We start from the raw sequence: 14,416 nt of genomic DNA on the forward strand, positions 1-14,416 counted from the left end.
ATCTTTACAACTACAAAGGCCCCTAGAAGTCAGGACCAAGAAATATTTTAAGAAATTAGGTTGGTATGCTATTTCTAATTTATATAGAGATGCTAGAAGGTGAACTAATGGGAACAGTTTAATATGCATTCAGGCAAATGAATCACAGAACTGTAGGGCTGGAAGATATAGGTCATCTAGCTGAGGCAGTATTGTTATCAGATATTTTAATCTAAAGCATGCTGCAAGTACATGTATTTGCTGCAATGCCATGATTTTGGTAAGAATTTTTCTAAACAAATTTGAATTTTGTTGAGGCAGTTTTTCCATTTAAAACCACTGATTACCAGCAGGGAAGGAGACAAGGGCTACAGAGCTCAGGACCTCTGTCCTCAAATACTCCATCTTCCACCAGAGCCTGAAGTGCTTCTCCTGGCAGCTATTGCTATGTTCTCTTCTCACCTCGTGCAAGACCAAATAAATTAAGAGTGACGGGGTGTAAATCAGGAGTAAACCCAGTGAAGTTGGTGGGAGCTGCTAGGCATTCAGCACTTTTGAAAGACAGGCCACTTATGTAGGTGCCTAACTTTACATAACTCGCTTTTGAAAATCCTAGTCACTTTAGAAATACATTTGTATGTCAGAGTGCTGATTAGACATGAAAAACTGTCTAATCCAGAGCCAGTAAGCTATTGGGTGAAGCCAGTCAGTTAGGACTTATGTTTCATGCCCTTTGAATATTCCATAGAAGACTTGATGTTTTCTACTTTTGTGTTGCCCTGGTTTTTATTCACTTGGTAAAAATAAGCATGTAAGCCCCGTTACGAGGTAAAGACTCTTCGAGGTCAATGTCTGCTTCTCTTAGGATGCCAAGCACGTGCTCTGTTCATATTGCCACAACATACTCCTTTATAAGAACTCTCAACTGCTTTGAACTGAATAAGGTATAATATATGTATGCAGCATTGTTTCAAACTGTATACGTATATATAATTTTTACAAAACTTTAGGCAAGCATCTATCATATATTTCTTTTCTCTTGTCTCCTTTAGTGCCATTCAGGATGTATTAAACCATTGGTTTTAATCTTATTTTGCATTTATAAGTTTTTAGTTATTTTTATACGAAAGGTTGATTCTCATTGGTTGGTATAACCACTGACATACGTTTATGTGAAAGCAAATAAACTTACCACTAAATTTGGTACTTCTTCTTGCTAACCATGAGAATACACTTTTTTTACACACATTTATTAAAGCAGTTATATATCTTAACATACATTTATTCAGATTCTTAATTTTTACATTTTTTATTATGTTAGCAAATGGTGAGCAACTCGTTTCTTATTTACTAGAGGACGGTACTTTTTATTCAGGATTTGTGTCAGGCTGCATTTGGATAAAAACTAGCATTTAATGAAACGTGTACAAAACGAGCCTTTGAAAAGTGTGTTAATTAAATAAAACTACCATAAATGTGCTGGATACATAAGAAGGAAAAAGGAAGTTTATGATAAACAAATTCTGCATTTAAAACTGATGTATTAAACAAGGAAAATATTAACATAGCTAGTGAATAGACGGATTGTTTCTGGCCACCATGGGTCAGATTTCTAAAGGTATTCAGGCACATAAAGATGCAGATAGGTACCTAGTGGGATTTTGCAAAGTGCCTCAGAAGATGAGATGCTTAACTTCCACCGGTGTTAAGCATCTCACACTAGATATCCATGTACATACATAGGGTCTTGGATAGGACTGTACTCAGGCAGGTATCCTGTCCCGCCACCCTTGCTGCAGCAGCTACACTGCTATTTTTAGCTCACTAGCTCAATCAAAGCTAACACATGTATATCTACCTAGTCTGGAAAAGTATACATTTAGCTGCTGTGCAGCTGTAACCTGGGGGGTCAGCAAACTGACATTTATCACATACACACAGAACGCTTTAACAGCTTAGCCATCATAGGCACTACTAACAGCAACCCATGGTAATGCCAGTTGGCAATTTAGTGGGCATATGCAAACTAACCACTAACTATTAATTTTTACAATTATTTTAAATCTAAATTAGACTGGCTAAAATCTGCAAAAAAAAAAAAAAATCAACATTATGAACATACACTAAATTAAAATCTCTTTTCCTGATCACGTTTCCAGTCCTCTTTAATCTTCCTCCCTTGCCCTTTATAAAGGCTACTTTAGCACAAGACTGTCTTAGAATACCTGCAAAAGTTGCGATTGTGGGATGCTGCCGTTTGATTGCTGGCACCAAGCAACCATCTGCTCTGGAAAGAAATTCTACAGGGGGAAAAAAAAAAAAAGACAGTTTGGAGTCAGACTGCATTTACATACTTCTGGTTAGTTAGTATTAGCTAATGGACTAGATCAGATGAATCTTTTCCAGTCTCCACCTTCTATGATGATTATTCTTACTTGAATTAAAGACTTCCTTACACTGTAAGTGATGCTAAAGCTTTCAAGCCCAATTCACTTCCTTTTTTCCCCTCAACAAAACACCCCAAACTACATTGATATGGCTTTTTTTCTTTAAATAAAGTTTGCAATATTTCATAAGTACATTTCTCCATCTGTGAAATTAAGGATAAATTTATCTTCTATAAAGAACATTCTCCATAACATTCTTCTCCTTCCTCTACAACAGAAAACTCAATCTAAGACAGCTTTCAAGGTAGGGACAGGAGTTCGGAATTACAGTCTCTGGTTTCTAGCAATGGAGGGAAAGAATGGTACCGTGGTTAGGACACTAGCTGAGGACCTGGGAGATCTAGATTAGAGTCCTTGGTCCACCAGAGACTTTCTATGTGGCCCTGGGCAAGTCACTTAGCCTCTCTGTGCCTTAGTCCCCCATTGGTAAAATGTGGATAACAGTACCTTTCTCACAGGGTGTTGTGAGCAAAACTACATTAAAGAATGTGAGATGCTCAGATACTACAGAAATGGGTGTAGTATAAGTACTTTAAAATAGCTGTTTTCTCCCTCTAACCAAAGCACCGTTTTATGTTGTACTGGGTTGTTCAGTTCCACCAGAATGGATCATATTAATTACCCAAACTTTAATGATGAGAAAACATTGATGTGTAACTGTCAGCGTCCCCCACCTCCCTCATTTGCTTAGCAACTCCGCTGAAATCTTGACACCTTTCAATCTATCAAGACAAATCCGTTTTCAAAATCTTTTCCAATACATTTACTGTGTTCAGGGCAATGTCAATGTATTTCTCATAATGAACAGTTAGCTAAAAAGTATTCCAGGAAAATGAATACAAATTTTTCTGAACATGCATACATACACAAGATCTGCACACTTGGTACAGAATTCTCTGCTGCACAGACTAGATACTAACAAGCTCTAAGTAAACATCCATTCCTCTTACATAACCGTCACTGTAGCGTAGTCATTTATTTTAGAACCAAGTATCTTGTGTGACACTAACATGGTGTTTCTAAATCCTCCGAGTGTTCTATAGATGCTCAATATTATGATCTCATTATTTACCATGAGTTATGACATCAAAGTCAAAAAACTTAATATTTAAAGCATTACCTTATTTCAGACTTCCTCTTCCTAGCTGTCTTTCTGTACCACATTTTAAAATGTCTATCACATAAATACCTTGGTGCACTGCATGATATGCTTACAGTATACCTTCATTACATTCAGTTACTCTTTGAGCTATTAATCATTGTTAGAACGCTGAATGCATGGGTATCTATAAAACCAAATTAAAAGGTTGCCAACAAGCTAAACGGCAATAAAATCTACTGCACTTAGGAACACTATTCATTCTACTTCAGCTAATAAAAGTCTTATTCTTCAAGGCACTAACAGATTGAGGGTGAAAGAGGAATCAACCTCCTGCCCCATCATATAATTAGCCAGATGAATTATGAAGATTAAATTTACCATCTTCCTTTAAGTACTAGCCAACACCAGATGCTTATACCTGACTGAAGGGATCAGTGACCTGATCTGGTATAGAAAAAGAAGGAAGCATTGTTTGATGGTGAGATCATGGGACTGGAAGCCAAATATTATGGGTTCTATTCTTACCTTTGCTACCAATTTAGGTAAATCACTAAAACAAATGTGCTAGTTCACCAACTTTTCACCTGAGATAATGCTTCATAACATATGGGTGTGGCAAGGCTTAAGGTTAAAGCACTTTGAGGTTATCAGATGAAACATACTATAGAAATGCAAAGGTTATAAATCATGTACATTCCATCCAGATATTTCAAGATATCATGGCTGGGGCAGTTTGCCAAACATACACCAGCAGCTGGATCTGCAAATATCTATGTGTGCACACAACTAAGGTTTGCACCCATTGGGCCATGTCTTTACGAGTTTGAAAATCTGCTTCCAAATAAGCTTAGAAAGATTGCTATACTGTTAAAATCACAATAGCTTTTAGGTTCTTATAATACTGCATTAGTTTCAATGATATAATCCAAAACCAACTGAAGTTTCATAGGCAGAAGGGAGGGGAGGAAAAGGAGAGGTAGAGTTACTTTGATCTGTACAGGAAAAAGAAGAAACCCACTAGAAAACAGTAGTAGGTTCACCTATTATGAACCCCTATTCAACATACATACTGATAATCAGGGAAAATAATCAGGTATGACAAGCACCTTAAAGGTTACTCACAGGTTTCTTCATTACTGGCAGAAACTAAGAGGTCTGGATATTCACATTATTTGGTCAACTTGCTTCATATCAATTAATAACTTTCAGGATAATGAACAAATTGAACTGTTGTTGCTTAGAGAAACCAAGCTGGGCTTTGCCTTTGTATGGTCATTCTTAGACACAGCAACAGCCACCCCGAGACAATCAGATTGTGCAGTCTGATAACCATCAAGATTCTCATTTTTGGGCATAAGATAAGTTAAGCATCTCTGGGCAACTGTGTTACTTGTTTCCAAGAAAGTTGTTTTATACAACGAAGACCTTGCCATGCTCATTAACCACATATATAATATATTGTGGGGTCCCCATTGTGCTAAGCACTATACAAAGATACAGTATGCAACAGCTTCTGCCCCCAGACAGTTTTACAGTCATTCTGGACAATGAGACTCACCATTGGATTTTTAAAAAATTCATATTTTGCATAATTCTTCCTGAACAAAAATTTACTTTCACTTCCCATAGTGGACTCGACTTGGACTACGAGCTCATGGTCTTCCAAGCACCGCTCTGTGGAGGGAAAATACAATGTTAATGTCTAATCAGGTAGAAAAAAGAAAAATCTTCCAAATAGTACAAGTGAAACTACTCCGAATTCATTTGTTACACAGAAATCCTGTATTAAGTTATCAAAAGCCTCTGTGGGGAAAGAGCTTTTATAGGCCTCAAATTATGCTGAAACTGGACTTAGAGGACCAAAACTGTAGATAAAGCAATTTTGTTTAAAAATGGTTTAGATTTAACATGGTAGGGTTTCATACAAATAAGGACTTTTGGGAAGGAAGAGGTCATAGGATGGTTTGTGTACTCCAATGACTGCAAGAAACTTGAGTAATACAAACTAAATTTTTCTTTTGGTACTTGGTCTATTGTAAAGGAGTGAAGGGGTGGGGACAGCTTTAAGAAACAAGTATGATGGGACCACCATTAAGTCTTGCAATGTAACTGAGGTGGGTGAAAAAGCATCCTATTCAGCCACACTTTTCAAAATCTAGTATGATCCTGAGGTGAACTTCAGGCCAGATTTATAAGATACTGTGTTTATTATAGAAGAAATCAAAGGATCTCTCTTAAAGGAGTGCCAACAGACAGCAATAGAGGTTTTGTACTTATCACAGGAAAATTTTCTGCGACTAAAATTGGTCATTTGTACGAATGAACATCCCACCACTATTGCTTCTTATAATTCAGTCAAAAAGTACAATACATATGAAAGAATGAACAAGCTAGTTTAATGGGAACTATTCCATTGAAACAAGTAGCTCAAAGTTTTAAAAAACAACTTTTAGAGGACAATTGGTGCAAGTCTACTCTGGGACAATGATGTCAGTGTCCTGGCAGGCCTACTGAAGGTTTCTAGGAAAATGTCTCGGTATTTTTCAGAGACAAGGTGGATGAGGTAATCTCTGTTACTGGACCAACTTCTGTTCTATGCAGCATTGCTGTAGCCGTGTTGGTCCCAGGATATTAGAGATCAGCTGGGTGAGGTAATATCTTTTATTGGATCAACTTCTGTTGGGGGAGAGAGACAAGTTTTCAAGCTTACACATAGCTCTTCTTTAGTTCAGAGAAATGTACTCAGTGTCACAGCTAAATACAAGGCGGAACAGATTGGTTGCATAAAGCCATAATTCACCCCACCCCCTCTCCACAACTGGAGAGGTGTTAGCAGACCACTTCACCTTGAATGGTCCCTTGAAATATGTGTTACCTACTTATGCTAAACAATCTGTTCCAATTTATATTTAGTTGTGACACTCTGAGTATGTTTCACAGACCTAAAGAAGAGGTATGTGTAAGTTTGAAAGTTTGTCTCTCTCACCAACAGGAGATGGTCCAATAGAAGATATTACCTCACCTACCTTGTATCTCTAATATCCTGGGACCAAACACAGCTACAACATCACTGCATACAACGTTTTCTCTATTTTTCAGACGGTTCATTATCAAGGTTTCTAGTATATAACTAGGAATGGGCAAACCAATTCAAATAAAAACACAACTGACCTGAAACTCTGCTTAAAATTCAAGCCTCTTGTGGTTCACAGCCTTCCTCACTTCACTTTTATGCATCTTTGCACTTTCAGGTTTCAGACAGGACCAGAATTTCAAGATAGCATGGGGAAAAGCTTCTCTTGTGATATTCTCAAGCCCAGTGAAAGGCAAAAAGTGATTGAAATCTCAAAAGCAAGCATATTCTTGCATGCCTTTCAGTTTAATTTAGTGGGCTCAAGTTAAGATTTACCTTTCATTAGTAATGATCCACTGGAGGGCCAATTGTCTTTTCCCCATCTGCATTCATCTCAACTGTGACATTTCATTGTGGACTTTAGAGGTTTCCAAGCCTTTGAGGCCATCAGATTGGATTACTGCACTTCACTCTTTGTGGGGCTACCCCTGAAGACCATTTGGAAGATATAGCAAGAGCAGAAAGCAGCCTCCTTTTTAGTGTGCTAGCCACAGAGAGCATTTTACATCTAGGGTCAGATCCTCAGATAGTATAACTGGTCATAGCTTCACTGAAGTCAATGAGGCTGTGACACCTTATACCAGCTTAGGATCTGCCCCCTAAATCTCTAAATTCTCCACTAGGTTCCGAATGTAATTTGACATATTGATTTTAATTTATAAATCACTATGTTGTTTGGGTCCTGGCTACCTCAGACCATCTCTTTCTCCAACAGGGTAACAGGTCAGTGGGGTGTTTTCCCCCTGAATAGTCTTTTGATTTAAAGATGACAGACTTGATAGTAGGTTGTACCCTGTAAAGGGCCATGGGTTCAGGCACTGCCTTTCCTGGTTGATCTTACAGAGCTTAAAGTCTTTCATCTTTCATGATACAGTGTAAAGCTCACATTGATTTTAAGGTAGTCAGCGTATATGTCTTGCTTATCCTGAGGAAGCGTAATTTAGGCCAGCATTTGTCAATGTGGCTTGTACTTTGCCTTTTAGTTTGTCTAAATACATTCTATGAATGTTTGACGGAAGTATTGTGTAGAGATGAATAAAAAGTCCTAAACTTGTCTCCTTACCAAGTTAGTTTCCATCTACCTCTGAAATTTTGTGGTGGCATTTCTGCTGAAATAACATGTGTGACACCCTGACACTCCCTTATTCACCACTGTCACATAATTAGGATATGTTTTGCACAAAACATATCTTGTGAGGTATCATTCTAAGTCTTGATCTGCTAGACATTAATGTTGGATTGTATGTGCTATCATCATATGTGAAGTTATGAAGTTTGTCTATATATGTGTTACTGGAACATGTTGTGAGGTTAAAAACACCCACAAGCAGCCTTTCCGGTACAATAGTAAAAAAGGCCAAGCAATGTTAATGGCTTACTGAGGAAATGCACACAAGCACAAGGATTACCCCAGGAACTATGTACAATAGAAACCTCTCAGAGATAGCACTACACAATGGGAACTGTTTGACCCAGGTCAGAGCAAAAGAGCTTTCCAGCAACTGGGAAGAAGATATAAAAGGGGGAAATGACATCATGATGGTACCTCACTCTCCCAACAACAACACACCTGGAAACACCTGAAGAAAAAAGGCTGAACTGGGGGAAGTGATGGTCCCAGGCTAAAGGGATTTCTAGCCTGTGTATGAAACCTGGGAAACCCAAGCTGCAAAGCAAAGGCAGCTTGTGCCTTAAGAATCTGCCAGCCTGTTTATCACTCAGGGTGAGAATTTGCTAATTCATATCCTAGCTAGTGTGTTAAAGCTCAGTTTGCGTTTTTGTTTATCTATCAGGGAGGGAGCCCAGGCTGGTGGGTAAGAGGGCACAGTGGTACCCCCAGTTCCAGGTGGCACCCCAGGGGAACCAGTCACAACACAATTTGAATTTTCATGTTGATGATACAAGCCAACCAGAATTTGAACATTTTAGCAGATTTAGATGTTGAGGGGAAGCAAACCCACAGCTGTCAGTGTGCTACATCTTTACACAGGCTGCAACACAGGACATTCCTTCTTTTATTGACTAATGGGATGAGACTTTCTACAAAGCTACTTGGCTATGGATGTACCAACACAACAACTTTAGAGATGCACTGAATTTTGGCTCCAAAATTAGAATCACAGATATGTGTTAAGCGTTATTAAATGGTAAATCACAACAATTATGTAAAGTTATTTGTTTTATCTGGTTGTTTTATGCTTATCTTCAAGAAGTTAAACATGCCACTCTTGTGCACTCCTAGCTTTAATTCAATCACAAACAAGGATTTAATTCCACATTGCCATTATACGTGGACATATTACAATCGTCACAGGCGCCGACTTTCCAAAGTGCCGGGGGGTGCTCGAACCTCCGGCTCTTCCCCAGGCCCCGCCCCCACTCCACTCCTTCCCCCAAGGCCCCACCTCTTCCCGTCCAGTTCTGTCCCCTCCCCCGAGCCTGCCAAATCCTCCCTCCTCCCCTCACCCTCCTGCACATTACGATACTCCTGTTCGTGGCGGACGGGAGGTGCTGGGAGGGACGGGGAGATGCTGATCTGTGGGACCCACCGGCGGGCGGGAGGTGCTGGGAGGGGAGCTGATGGGGGGCTGCCGTGGGTGCGCCATCTGTGCACTATGACAATCGTGCACATCCATAACAACAGATTTTTCATGATGTAGTAAAGCATGCTCAAGTACCAGACAACAATAATCCAGAAAGAGCTTACATAACACTCTGAAGGACTCTAACCATAATGCTTAAGGAAGGCTGATTAGATAAAGTTACTAAAAATGGCACCCGCTAACCAATCTGATCTATTCCTTGTGTTTATTCAAAGTCCTCTCTGGGGTCACTTCATAATGACAACCAGTTTTTTAAACTGCTTTTTATTACTGTTTAAAACTGCACAATTAATGCATCTGAGTTCAGTACAGGATCCATCTCATTTCCCCATCGGTGTAATACCCAGAAAGTTCTGATTACAGAACTTTGATTAAGGGCAATTATGCAGCAGCCAGAAGAACCAACAGCTTGAGTTTCATTTTTTCAGTTAGTGAGGTGGCTCTTAGGAAAAGTCATATTTTTACTTATAAATTTAAGCAAATTTTATATGGAAGTAAATGAGATGATGTAAACATGGAACCACACAATGACACTACTTTCCAATTCATATTTCCAACACCAGCTCTACACTTTACAGCTCTATCACTGTTCCAGGTATGTAAAATTTTGCTTTCGCTTACCAATGTTAAATAAACCTGTCCAGTTAGAAAATGAGGTTTACAGGCAGACATTTTTACATGATCAAAGAACATATTTTCATGAACACTTGATCTCATTATTGTCTTTATCAGACATTAACAAGAAACTGAAATAACTCAATTCCCTCCCCTTTAAAAAAATAGTAGGTAATAGTGAAGCAGGAGGAGAGGAAGATGGCAACCTTCATGCGGTCCTCCCTGTTAAGGGCTTCGGCACAACCAAAGCCAGCAACGTGGTGACTGAATGTTGACTGATGGCCTCACGGTCTAAAAGACAACTCAAGTGGCAATCTCAAGAGAAACGGCCCTCTTTGGGTCAAACATAGAAATGTAGGATCACACCTTTGTGTATGTCAAATCAACGTAGAAGGCCTCGCTTCTGCAAAATACCATTACTTGACCAAGCTGCTATGCGAACAGAAAGACTAGTAAAGCAGCACACAAGGAAGACACTCATTTGCAAGAACAAACTAGATTTCAAGAGCTACAAATAAAATGTTTGGATTAACTCAAGTTTTAGAGATTAATGTCAGATTTTAAGTAAAGTGCAATGTGACCTTCGATGCCAGGAATCTAAATGGGCCTAGAGGCTATATCAAAAACATTGCTTCTATACACACAGTTTTGGATACACAAATTAATTTGCACGCTCAAATAGCTGTTTGCAGCAATTTGCATGTGGAAATGTTATTTGGACATACAAATGAGTGTGTATGCAAAGTAAGCAGTCTGGTTAAGGTCCCTTTGGTAGCAGGGACCTAAAATATCACCACACTAACCAGTGAACTCTACATTCCAAGAAGTTAAATCATGCCACCATTGTGTGATCCTGAACTGAACTGATTCTGCAAACAGAGCTCCTATGCAGCAGAGTAGATTAGGAGGAAAAATTAAACTATTAGGAGGCCATCGTGTTCTTGGATGACTTCAGAACCACCTTCTAAACTAAAGCATTACTTCTGCTGATATCTGAGCAACAGCTAGTTTTGTCAGAAACATCTTCTAGAAACGCGTCCACAGAGCCATGAGAATCACTTACGTTTTCTTTCCCCTCACCCCAAAACAGCTGGAATTATTGTTTCACATCTCAAGTGTACCTAGATGTATTACAAAAAAACGCATATGTAGAGGGAAGGTTTTAGAGCATGGGACACCTCGTTGTAGACTGAGCTGTGGGGTGGTAAGAGAAGACTATGAGACCACTGCCACAATCTGGCAATATCTGAAACATGCACATAAAAGCCTCTCAGAGCAGCCACCCAAGGGCCAGCAAAATTTGGTTGCATGGCAAATGTTCTAACTAAGCTTAATCAAAATTGTGCTGGTGATTTTGGGGGATGGGTGGTATTTGAATTCTCCGGAGGATGGTCTTTAGTGCAATATATATTTTGAATATATAAGCCTCCATTCTATGGAACTGAGAATTCAGGTGAAGTTTCTTTCATGTGGCAAACTGCATTCCTTTTTTATCTTGGGTGCTCTTTCAATTTTGTAAAAAATTTTGTAATTTTTTCACTCTCAAATCATGAAGTGTATTTTTAAGACCTGTAACGTGGATATACTGGATTGCTAACCCTGGAACACTCTTTTAGCAGTTATTTTCCCCCATGGAAAGTTTCATTATAACTCAAGTTGCAGTTTGTACATTGCATTTAATTGAATCAATCCAGGATTTGCTTCATGCTTTACTATAAAATGGAGCTCCGCTATATGCAGATTCTACTGTATATAAATGCAGACTGATAAGTATCTTGCTCTTTTCCCATCATTGTTAATTACCAAGTTATTTGTATGTAAACAGAAGCTTTTGATTTCCTAATCAGTCTCCTGCCCGATTCATTCAGAGATGTCACACACCAGAGTTTGACAGCACAATTAGTCACCATGGAAGCTATTGTGATGTCACAAACACTGAATTGTGGCATCACTGAATGAATCTGGCAGGAGAAGGATGTTGATTACAAAGCAGAAGGCTTCTGTTTACACAATACCTTGGTAATCAGCAGTGATGGGAAAGGAAATATGGACAGAGTGCCTGGTAGTTTAATGAGCATTGCTAAAATTTTAATAATTTTTTTCCCACATGTGGATATGGTGCTTTAGACTGACGAAATGTAGATTCTGTAACTTATACTGTCAATTTTGTTTTATGCTATGAACAAAGCTGGAAGCTGTCATTTTACATGAACCAGGTTTCCATGTTTATGGAATAGTTAGTTCTATTTTTACACTGAAAAATAGAATCTAACTGGAAGAATTTGTTAATTGGGTTAAACTGTAAGACATTTTGGAGAGTTAACTTGCAGAACAGTAAACTTCTGTGTTGAATAGCATCCATTTAGGGTATCACAGTTCCAGCAAATCACTTCTTTCTTTATTTGTAAAGGCTGAATAAATTTTAGATTTTTAAAACACTTTTATAAACCACTGATAGTGTTCACAATTTCAGTGCTTATGACTACAGTTAATGGTTTGCTTATTTCTGCTTGATCATAATCTCCATTGACTTTTCTTTTTTTTAAAAGGCAGCAATTCACCTCAAAGTATATTGGTTAACATTTCAAATGCCATATTCTGTATCATATACAATTCTGTATTGTTTCAGCAAATTATTCACATACTGCATATTCAAAAGTTGCACATCATGGTGCTTCTACTAAATCCGTTCCACAAAATAAGAGCAGAAGCCAGATTAAGTAGCATGAGATTCTTTCAGGTACTGTAATTAAACCAATTCCTAATGTTATTTAATTCCCTGCAGTTCTTCCTCTTGCTGCCTTCTTGCCAACTGTAACCATGGCACCTTAATTTCAAATCAGTTGGAGTAGCTGCTGCCTAGAGAGCGCAGATGCCAGTGCTGGTCCAGGAATTGCCAATCCCCTGTGAGTGGCAGTACCAATACTCTCCCCTCCCTGAAGTCAAGTGTATTCAGCCCCCTCTCCTTCCCCACAGTGTGTCTAGCTTTCATAACCATACTGTAGGTATGCAAGGTTGAGTCTGTTCATTCAGGTCTCCCAGCTGGTGATGAGCTGAGCTGATTCACAGGGCCAGTACTCTTTAGGGATCAAGCTTAATTTGCCTAAGCTGTTTATTTGCTATAGCCTCAAAACACAGCAAAGTAAGAATAGTGTGAAGACTAGAAAAATAATATATAGGAGAGTTAAAAATGGTTCAAATGCTTAACACGCATTAGTTTAAAGCACGCAAGTGATTCCAGATCACTTAGAGATTAAAAACCTTTGTCCATAATGAAGCAATTGTAAAGACATCCATATTGTTATATTACACATTGTATGTTCATAGTTAACATTGCCATGCTTGACGGTTCCCTACCTAATCCTAGATGAGGGTGATGCTCCACTAGGGTCCAGCTGTTATCATCCACACAATGACTTTTGTAAACGAGCAGCTGGCAGAGGTCCCTGGCTGTCATGTCTGCTAGAATTTCGATCACTTTGCTTGTCCCATCTTCACTAAAGACTTTTACATCCTGCAACATAAAGGATACACTTACAGATCAACGGCCTTATGTTCTGAAAATATGCAAACCAGTCACTGTACATAGCTTCCCTCCTTGTTATAACTCCAGGAATCTTAGCAGACAGCACAAATGACACACATGATTTACTTTATATTACTTTCTCCTCATCCCCTTTACCTCCCCCTCCCACCCTGGTCCTAAAGGAACATTGGGCAGCATTAATATGAACATGTATCTAGAAGGGGAGAGAGAGCAGAGATTCCTTACGCAGCAGTAGACAACAAGCATAAATGAAATAATACCAATGTACTGGAACGTTTGGTAAAAAACGAATAGAAAAAAAAACTAGTTTGGGGTCTACTGAATTTGAACATTTACATCAAATTACGTTGAATTCTAAAAATTAAAAATGGCTCCCTTGCTCAGGACTAACTTTTGATTGTTTCGCCTTTCTAACTTCCACTTGCAGTTTATCCACATATGAATTACCTAGCATTGTCCACACATTTCTCTGTTCCCCCTGAATTATCTTTCATCTTAGATTTAAGGAGTTTGAAATCAAATGTGCATACACTGTACATTCGAAACATTAATGGAGCTAAAGAGAACGTGTCAGAAACCTCCCCCCAACCCCTGAATTATACAGATGCTTTCCCGTTAGCATTGTTCTGCTCAAACAATACACTTACTGCAAAATTGTTTCCCCATATAATCAAATTTAGAGTACCAAGATTTATTTTAATCCCAAATTAAAACATTCTGCATCCTAGCAAGAGAGGACATTGATCTAGCAGAAACCTTGTGGGTAATTTGATATGGAAAATCTTACCTCAACAGCACGTAAAAGGCAGCAGTCAGAAGAACAAGATGGCATTTTAAATATAGATTGCCTCTTGAAAGAGTTTGTTCTCTGCCTCTTCCAACCCTTTGCAGACTAAGCTGCACACTCGGGGTGTTCTGTAGTGTCAGTGGATTACTGTACTGTACCTGTCACGTAGCCCCTGTTCTGGGTACTGTTTCTGGGGAAGCAGA

At 38.8% G+C, this 14,416-nt stretch overlaps 1 protein-coding gene across 1 annotated transcript in view; it reads right to left on the reverse strand.

The window, feature by feature from the left end:
• LOC112117076 (growth factor receptor-bound protein 10) overlaps positions 1 to 14,416 on the reverse strand; it is a 193,279-nt gene that overhangs the window by 20,494 nt on the left and 158,369 nt on the right. The window contains exons 6-8 of the mRNA XM_026654111.1: positions 13,237 to 13,393; positions 5,087 to 5,202; positions 2,205 to 2,279 (exon numbers count right to left, since the gene is read on the reverse strand). Coding sequence (XP_026509896.1) covers positions 2,205 to 2,279; positions 5,087 to 5,202; positions 13,237 to 13,393 — 348 coding nt within the window. The remainder of the gene's footprint in view (positions 1 to 2,204; positions 2,280 to 5,086; positions 5,203 to 13,236; positions 13,394 to 14,416) is intronic.

The sequence above is a fragment of the Terrapene carolina genome, unplaced genomic scaffold, assembly GCF_002925995.2.
Source record: "Terrapene carolina triunguis isolate 2854851 unplaced genomic scaffold, T_m_triunguis-2.0 Scaffold180, whole genome shotgun sequence".
In the NCBI taxonomy this organism is placed as follows: domain Eukaryota; kingdom Metazoa; phylum Chordata; order Testudines; family Emydidae; genus Terrapene; species Terrapene triunguis.